This window comes from Oculina patagonica, chromosome 10, assembly GCF_052425735.1.
Source record: "Oculina patagonica isolate OP01 chromosome 10, crgOcupat, whole genome shotgun sequence".
NCBI classification, from domain to species: Eukaryota; Metazoa; Cnidaria; class Anthozoa; order Scleractinia; family Oculinidae; genus Oculina; species Oculina patagonica.
Genome location: NC_135767.1, coordinates 15,325,710 through 15,334,775, shown reverse-complemented (window position 1 = coordinate 15,334,775; position 9,066 = coordinate 15,325,710). Strand labels below are relative to the sequence as shown.

Genomic DNA, 9,066 nt, shown 5'->3' with positions numbered 1-9,066 from the left:
AAAACTAAATACAATTTTAAGCTGCGTTCATGGATGGCTCAACTTGCGAAAAGCGAAAAACGCGACAGTTAATGTTTGGCACGACCATTTCTATTTTTCTCTTTTGCATTTTTCTTTTTCCCCAGTAATTAAATCTAACTTTTTTCAGGTTATTTTCTCGTTTTTTTTTTTTAAAGAAATTTGTTATGAATCTGCGTTGTATGTCTCGAAAAGATGGATCGCATCAAATCAAAAAATAATAATTTTAACGAAAACAAAATTAACACAATTACGATGAATAACGTTTTGCAGTCAGATATTATTTTCACTAATTGTACACAATCTGCAATTCGTTAATTTACTAATTACTAGTTTTGACATGTATCGAAGTCTGTTTTTCCCCCTCTGTCACTTCTTACTACTTATAAGTTCCAAAGAATATTTAAGGAGTAGATCACGTTTTAAAAAATTTTACAATTGTTCTCACAGAGGTGTTTCTTCATATTCCTTTTGCGGTTGTGTTCGCACTCTAGTTTCATGTCCATTGTCCAATGTCTCATTTCCTTGTTGTTCATCTTCTTCGCGGCTAGCTCTATTTTCTCCTTGTTCGACATTAGCTATAACTCCAAACTGTCTTGGTCCAAAGATTTTCCTCTCAAGTTCTTCAGCTTGTGCAATTGTTTTTCTTGCCAACAACTGAATGAAAGCTACTCGAAAATATCTTATTCTAACAGCGTAAATCACAGGGTTGAATAACGAGTTCAGTATCGGCAGTAAAGTAACAAGAGACCAAACAATAAGTCCTACATTAGAAGGGATTCTGTCCTTAATGGAAATAAGAATAACAGCACAGATATTCGTTGGGAAGTAACACAGAAAAATAACAAGTAATACAATAGTTGTCGTGTAAAAGGCTTTCTTATTCTTGAGTATCTTCTCTTTGGCTTCTAAAGTAACTTGGTTAGCCGCAATTTGTTTTTCGTTGCGGCGGACTTCATTGTATACAGCAACATTAAAGTAAATCATGGCGGGGAAAAACAGAATCAATGGAAGCACGACAAATACTGCTAACCTTGTCGCAAAATGTGGAAATATGATCGCCGCAGCCCACGCCAGACCAGAGGCTATGATGATGCGAACTTCAGTAACCTGGTTCTCATGTGCGAAGGTGTGTTTTATCGCGAGATAACGCTCGGCGCTCATTAAAAGCAAATGATTAAACGATGCCATTAAACATACGTTACTAGTAGTTATTGATACTTTGGTTAAAGTGCAAAAGCTGTTTTCTTGACTTTTCAGTAGTAAACTATCGCTGGCGATTTGTAAAGGTTGAACAACTAGTCCAACTACAAGGTCAGTTGTGGCTAAACAGGCGAGCGCTACGTTAGATTTGGTGCGAAGTTGTCGTTTGGTTTTCACTGCCACCATCACCAGGATGTTCAGCAAAATGATGAGAGGACAGGTGAGAGCGTTAACGGCGATTCTGAACAGAAATACAGCGTACAGATCGGGAGAACTTTTTCCAGGATTCACAGGAAGAAAGGCGAAACCACATCTAAGTGATGTGGTGTTGTCTGTGGTGTGATTCATCTTTGTTCGATTATCCGAGTCTCCGTGTTCTTCAGATGGTTTTTTCAAGTTTTGCTCTTCCTTACTTAGTTGAGTTCTGTTATGCTTTATATAGAGGTAGCATTGGTTTAGACGGTATCGCGTTTTCTTGCATTGGCATAATACTTTAATCACTTAATGACAAGTTTATCAACTATAATTTACATTTATATCAATTCATTAGCAAACCAATATTAAGTGTTTAGTAATTACTAATCTTCGGTGCACGTAACCGGAATTTATGAAGCACTGAAGTGTAGATCCAAAGTATTCAGTAAAGATGGCTAAAGAAAAGAATGCGAACTGAACAATAGCTAACAAGAATACAAAACATAAGGGCATTTTCAACCGGTAATGGTACATTCAGTGTAGCTAATTTAATAGGCTGTCGGCAAACTTCTAGAGATGTTATTCAGCGATTTTCCATTGTTCGTTTCTGCTTCTCTTTACATGTAAAACCTTTCTTCATCCTTGGCCCCTGTTTCAAGAGTTAACTAACCGTAAATTAATATTGATTGGCAGAAGTGGTTTTTAAACATACAAAACATAAGGGGATTTGCAACGGGTAATGGCATATTCGCGTCAACTTACCCAGCAATTTTCTCGTGGTCTTTTTTGTTCTTCTTTTTACAGATAAAGCATTTGTATTTTCTCATCCGCTGTTTCAAGAGTTATACTAACAGCAAATTAATGCAGAAGCGTTATGCTAGGCTGATTTTTTTTTTTCATGGCAGAAAATTCGCTGTCTCCGTGTTCTTTAAATCGTTTTTTCACGTTTTTCTCTTCTTTACTTAGTTGAATTCAATTTTGCTTTTTATAGAATTAACATTGGTTAAGATGGTATCGTGTTCACTTGATGACAATTTTATCAACTAAAATTTACATTTACATCATTTCATTCAGTAGCAAACTATTATTAAGTGTTTAGTAATTCCTAATCTTCAGTGCACGTATAAACCGGGATTTATGCAGCACTTAAATGCAGATCCAAAATAAAAAGTATTCAGTAAAGATGGCTTAAATAAAGACTGCGAAGCAATGGCTTAAAAAATACAAAACATGAGGGCATTTTCAACCGGTAATAGTACATTCAGTGAAGCTAATTTTTAAAATAGGCTGTCGGCAAACTTCTTGAGATGTTATTCAGCGATTTTCCATTGTTTGTTTCTGCTTCTCTTTACATGTAAAACATTTCTTCATTCTCGGCCCCTTTTTCAAAAGTTAAACTAACCGTAAGCTAATATTGATTGGCAGAAGTGGACAGGTTTTTAAACATACAAAAGATAAGGGGATTTGCAACCGGTAACAGCATATTCGCGTCAATTTACCCAGCAGTTTTTGTTCTTCCTTTTACAGATAAAGCATTTGTATTTTCTCATCCGCTGTTTCAAGAGTTAAACTAACAGCAAATTAATGCAGAATTTTAAAAAAAATCGCTCTCTCCGTGTTCTTTAGATCGTTTCTTGCGTTTAACTCCTCCTTACTTAGTTGAGTTAAATCTCGCTTTATAAATAATTAACATTGGTTAAGAAGGTATCGTGTTTTTTTGCATTGGCATAATAATTCTTTTCTCACTTGATGACAATTTTATCAACAAAAATTTACATTAATTCATTACCAAACCATTATTAAGTGCTTAGTAATTCAGTCTAATCTTCAGTACACCATAAACCGGAATTTATGACGCACTTGAAGGGAGATACAAAGTATTCTGTCAAGATGGCTTAAGAAAAGACTGCGAAACAATGGAATAAAAATACAAAACATGAGGGAATTTTCAACCGGTAATAGTACGTTCAGTGAAGCTAATTTAATAGGCTGTCGGCAAACTTATAGAGAAGTTATTTAGCGATTTTCTATTCATCTTTTCCGCTTCTTTTAACATGCAAAACATTTCTCCATTATTATTGAAGCGCAAAGATGGATAAAGAAAAGAATGTGTAAAAGTGGTTTCCAAACATACAAAAGGTAAGGGGGTTTGCGACCGGTAGTGGCACTGCGAGCCATGCCAATTTATCCAGCAAATTTTTGTGGTCTTCTTTGTTCATTTCTTCTTTTACACGTACCGTAAATGCTCGAATAAGTGCCCGGGCGCTTCTTTAATTTTTGCAGGCGAGAAGGGGCGCTTATTTTGTTTATCAGTTTTCAGCCTTAAAATGACAAAATCAGCACAGCTTCCACTCTTCTGAACCGCGCGTGTAACCTCCCAAGCACCGCAGACGCAAAATCGAATGAAGTCAAACATATCTCTGATGCCTTAAAAGCGAATGGCTACCCCCAATCAATTATCTCTAACATCTTAAAGAAAAAACGCACTACAGAAACAATTCCCTCTCCGGAGGAACTTGTTGGTTTGTTTTTTAAGTGGGTCGAGCCATCAGAATCATTTAACTTGGCTTGTCTGCCCTATATCAATGGCCTCACCGAACCGCTTAAAAGATTGCTTCAAAACAATGGAATTCGTGTCGTCACCAGACCCCACAGAACCCTTCACCAAGAGTTTCCTTCACCAAAATTCAGACCTCCCAGCCACCTTCAAACAAATGTGGTCTACAAGATTCCTTGTAATGACTGTAATTGGAGTTACATTGGAGAAACCGGCAGATGTCTACAGACGCGAAGAAAAGAACACATCAGAAACGTCAAACATTGTAACAAAGGATCGAACATTGCAAACCATGCATGGATGAATGACCATCAAATTGATTTCAAAAATGCAAGAGTCATTGACAAAGGAGACTATCGCGTGCGAAAAACTCTTGAGTCATGGCACACTGCCATGACAACTGAAGCGGACAACAATGCTAGGTCATTACCTCCACAATATTCTATTCTTTTAAAATAGTTCTCTTTTATTATCATATTCTCACTATTTTTCTTGTTACCTTTTCACGCATTTTTATTCTGTAATTTTTTCACACATTTTTACCCTATATATTTATTCATTCGCGCCATTTTTATCATTCGTTAAAGGCTGCAGTTTGGCAGCCGAAAGCTTATATTTTTAAATTTTTAACCAGAGAACGTTTCTAAAACATTTTACTTAATTATGAATCCTGGTTACTCTTCCATTTTCAATCCATTTAAATTGTTGAGCAGTGACAAAGACCTAGTGCAAGAAATTTCAAAAGAACTCTATAAAAGCCACAATCTCACTTTGTGGGCGAGAGCAAAAGCTGCTTTTTCATGACCCTAAGAGATAAAAAATTGTCACATGGAACACTTACCAAGAAATGTTGTGCCATCTGCTTTTGCTTATGCTGGTCAGGTTCTGCTTTTGCTCTTGCATTTGTTTTTGCTTGTGGTTTTGCCTTCTGCTTGTGCTTGTGATTGTAATTGTGACTCTGCCCAGAACATCAAGTTTCCTTGTTTGTCACCAATAGGTGTTCCCCCTCCTCCCCTCCCCCCAAATACATTTCTACCACTAGAAATGGAAAGGTGATAAGTCTCAATGCGCTTGCTTAGTTTTCTTGTTCGCGCACCCGCATAATCACACTTCAAACAAGCTGAGTTGAAGCTGGAGCTCGTTAATTATAACGTTAATTACAAATTCATTATAATTATAACGATGATTTTTGGACCTTGTGATTTCAAATGCCACCACGTAGTTAACGCCTTATTTTCACTCCAGACGCACCAAAACCGGCCAGTTTAAAACCTCGGACATCCAGTCTAAAAATTCGGGACCTCTTTGGGAAAATGCCACCACGTGGATTCAGCCTAATGGTCACTCCAGGCCCAACAGAAACAAATGAGTTCCTCACATGGGAAACTGGGATTTCAAATGCCATAACGTAGCTTAAGCCCAGTTTTCACTCCAGATCCACCAAAAACGGCCAGTTTAAACTTAAAATAAACACTAAGGGCCTTTTGGGCAAATACCCCCGCATGCATTTAGCTTCATGAGCACTCCAGGTCCAACCGAATCCTCAAATGGGAAACTCAAAATGAAGACTTTTTGCCCTTGTGATTTTAACTGCCACCACGTAGATTAAGCTTATTTCCAATCTATCTCCACCAAAAACAGCCAGTTTGAAACTTATAATGTCACGGGGTCCAACTTTTTGGGAAAATGCAACCACGTGTGTACTGTCGTGAATTGTAATAACGTCGTGAATTGTAATACCTGTCGTAAATTGTAATAACAGTTGTCGTGAATTGTAATACCTGTCGTAAATTGTAATAACAGTTGTCATAAATTGTAATAATGCACCTATCGCAAATTGTAATAACATGCTGTCGTAATTTGTAATACTCCGAGCTGTCGTAAATTGTAATAGCACATTGTCGTGTTTTGTAATAACCAGTAATAGTATCAAAAAGTGTAACAAATATTACACGGGTTTAGTGAAATCACTCTATTTTAATTAAAGAAGGAAAAACAAAACAGAATTCCGGTTCACCCATAGTTTTTTTCCTTATTAACAGGGTAAAAACGGAATTCGTTTTATTACTTTATTTCTTATTGCATTGCCCAGCCACTCAATCTCAGGTCGGGGAGGGGGTATTCCCCCAAAATACCTATACGGGTATGTGCTGCCTAACAAGGTCGTGGTTTTGAGCTCCCGATCAAGAACGGGGTATCCATTGTAGAGACAATTTCTAGAACGGGGTATGATATTTTGAACACACGCAAGTTCCAGATCTTATCAGCAGCATTTGATTATTTTATAGAAAATGCGCAATATAAATATTAAATATTATTATTATTAAAAGGGGGTGTTAAAAAAATTAAACTATTTCTATAACGGGGTATCATTTTGGATGGAAATTCTTTCTAAAACGGGGTGCTACTTTGGAGTCCCGGGCTGCACATACTAACCCAAAACATACCTGAGTACACCCCCCTGGATTTCGGGAGGTTAACACGGTGTGGTAAGGGTAAATATGACCGTTAATTAATAGTTTTTGCCTTCAACCTTTCTCCGCTGATAAAATTATAAAAGGAAATGTTCATCGGACAATTCTTGCAGCCACAATAAAATAAAATAAAAATCCAACCAAAACTTTTGCTGTTAAATGCATACTGGTATGTCTACATCAGATAAGCGGCAATGTTTCGACCAATGAGAAGAAGCGTTTCCCACGACACCAAAAGGACGACTAGGAAATGTTTACACACTTAAAAGTATCAAGATGGCATACGAATGGAAGTGTTTAGCTTTGACATTTTGTGTAATCGTTTTCGTTAGTCTTTTTTGCAATTGCAAAGCAGCGAGGCCTAGAAATGGAGAGAAACGGGAAGCGTATATTCATCAGGTTAATGATGAAGTTTATGACACCTTATGGCTACTTGTTCAAGGGAAGTTCAATGTACCGGTGAAAGCGCTCGCGGATTCAAAGAAATACAGTAGTTCGATTTTGGAGAAGGAGAGATCAGTTTCATCTTGGAACAGAAAGTACGCCTACTTTGTATTTCGCTGGCAAAAAAGTTGTAAAGAAGTCCTTAATACCAGTTGTCGTTGGAAAAACCTTCGATAAGGCGAAATCTGGTGGGTGCAAAAAGCTTCGAAATCGAGCTGCAAGTAGTTATGCGGGTGTAAGTGAAAAAAACATTCTCCAAGTAACCAGCAGTGATTTGAAGTACCAGGTTCACAACGCTAGATTTACGAACAAGGCGATCCCCAAACCAGTTACAGCAAACCATGTGCAGTCACAACACCAGATTGACCTAGTTGATCTCAGCAAAGATCCTGTTAGGCACAATGGAAAAGTATACAAGTACGTCTTATCAGTAATTGACGTGTTCAGCAGGTTCTTGTGGTTAGTTCCCATGGAAAGTAAGTCAAGCAGTCGTGTTGCTAAACTGCTTCAACAAATTTATGACAAACACGGTCCACCTGACCGCCTTCAGAGTGACCGCGGCCCAGAATTTGAAGGCCAGTTACGGTCCCTGTGCAAACAATTTAAGATCAAAATGATAAAATCAAGGCCTTATCACCCGCAATCACAAGGCAAGGTGGAAAGATCTCACAGGCGATTAAGAAAAAAAATTATGTACGATTTCATAAACCTGGGAAAGAAGGGCGTGAATTGGGCTTCTAATCTGGATGCGTACAATCGTATTCTTAACGAAGAAAGTAAAGAGGAACTGGGTTGGAAAAGTCCTTTCGAGGTGTACTTTGGTCGAAAGTCAAACATTCTAGTAAAGGAATCGTTAGATGAAGCAGAAGTTGACATGGACAACTGCATCGTCAAGACTCCGAAAAGAAAGGACTATAACCGCCATTTTGGAAATGTGAAGAAATTGAGAAAAAGAGCATTGCGTTACAGCAGAAGAATGAATGAAAGAATGGTTAAACGCTACGCACGTCTTTGCAAAACTCCAGCATACAAACGCGGTGATGAGGTTTTAGTGCGCTATCGGCCGGACAGGAGGGGGAACATTCCTCCTAAACGACGTGTTGTCCTGAAAGGAACAATTGTAAAGAAAGGTAAAACGAATGCCATGTACAAGGTTCGCATTGTACCACCTAAATCAGAAAAAGAGATTGAAAAATGGGTATCTATCGAAGATATCGCTAATCTACAAAGTGAGACCGAGAAGAAAAAGAGAGTTAAACAGGAAAAAAAGCGAAAGCTAGAAGAGCTCCGGAAAAAGCTTTACATTCCAATGACACAGGACGATCATCTTGAGACATTTTCAGCCATGGGTTATTCCGTGGTTCATAATCCAAGAGGTGATGGAAACTGTCAGTTTGAGGCGTTACGATTCTGGCTTCAACGACTAGGTTTTTACCGCTCGGAGGAATCTATTCGTGAGGAAATAGTCCGATACCTCACTCAAAACCCCTTTAATGCAGATGGCATTCCTTTAGAAAATTTTGCTGCCATGCCATGGGATCGCTATCTTACCGCAATGTCACAGGACGGCGAATATGGGGACCACCTGACATTGCAGGCTGCAGCTGATATTTTTAACATTGAAATTGTTGTTGTCTCGTCCCTTGGTCCAGACGCAACGGTTGTAATTTCTCCAACATCAAGTATCCCAGTGGCAACGATTCAACTTGGCCACTTTGCCGAGGGAGACGGGGAGCACTACGTATGTGTTGAAGGAGAAGAGGAACAGGAAGACCTCGAAGAAAGTAGAGAATTTTCTAGACAATATGAGTCCAGTAATGCAAGTGTGGAACAAGAACAGGGACAGAGCGTCTTTAACACTGACAATAATGTTCAAGTTCGTTTTGTATCGGATAGCATGTTGGTAATGAACAACCTGAACGATAACAACAGCAACAACTCTCAAGAAGTGACAGGTATTCGGCAAATTCTTCCAACGGAGGTAATAGATATGATTATTAAAATGGCGCTAATTTCCTCCGGTTTCTCGTGGCCAAATCACGTGTGCTCCATTTACAACAAGTTCCGCAATGTTAACAGACTGTTCCGGGACTGTGTCAAGAAATGGCGCCACAGGCTCCCGCGGATATACTTTCCGTTAGGTGAAATTGGCTACGTCAGTGTTGCGAAATTGAT

The 9,066-nt window shown here is 38.4% G+C and overlaps 1 protein-coding gene across 1 annotated transcript; it reads right to left on the bottom strand.

Moving 5' to 3' along the window:
- Window positions 1–462: 462 nt before the first annotated feature.
- LOC144628734 (adenosine receptor A3-like) lies at window positions 463–1,569 on the bottom strand. The gene has a single exon (XM_078486859.1). The coding sequence runs from the start codon at window positions 1,567–1,569 to the stop codon at window positions 463–465; it is 1,107 nt and encodes a 368-aa protein (XP_078342985.1).
- Between the last annotated feature and the right edge of the window lie 7,497 nt (window positions 1,570–9,066).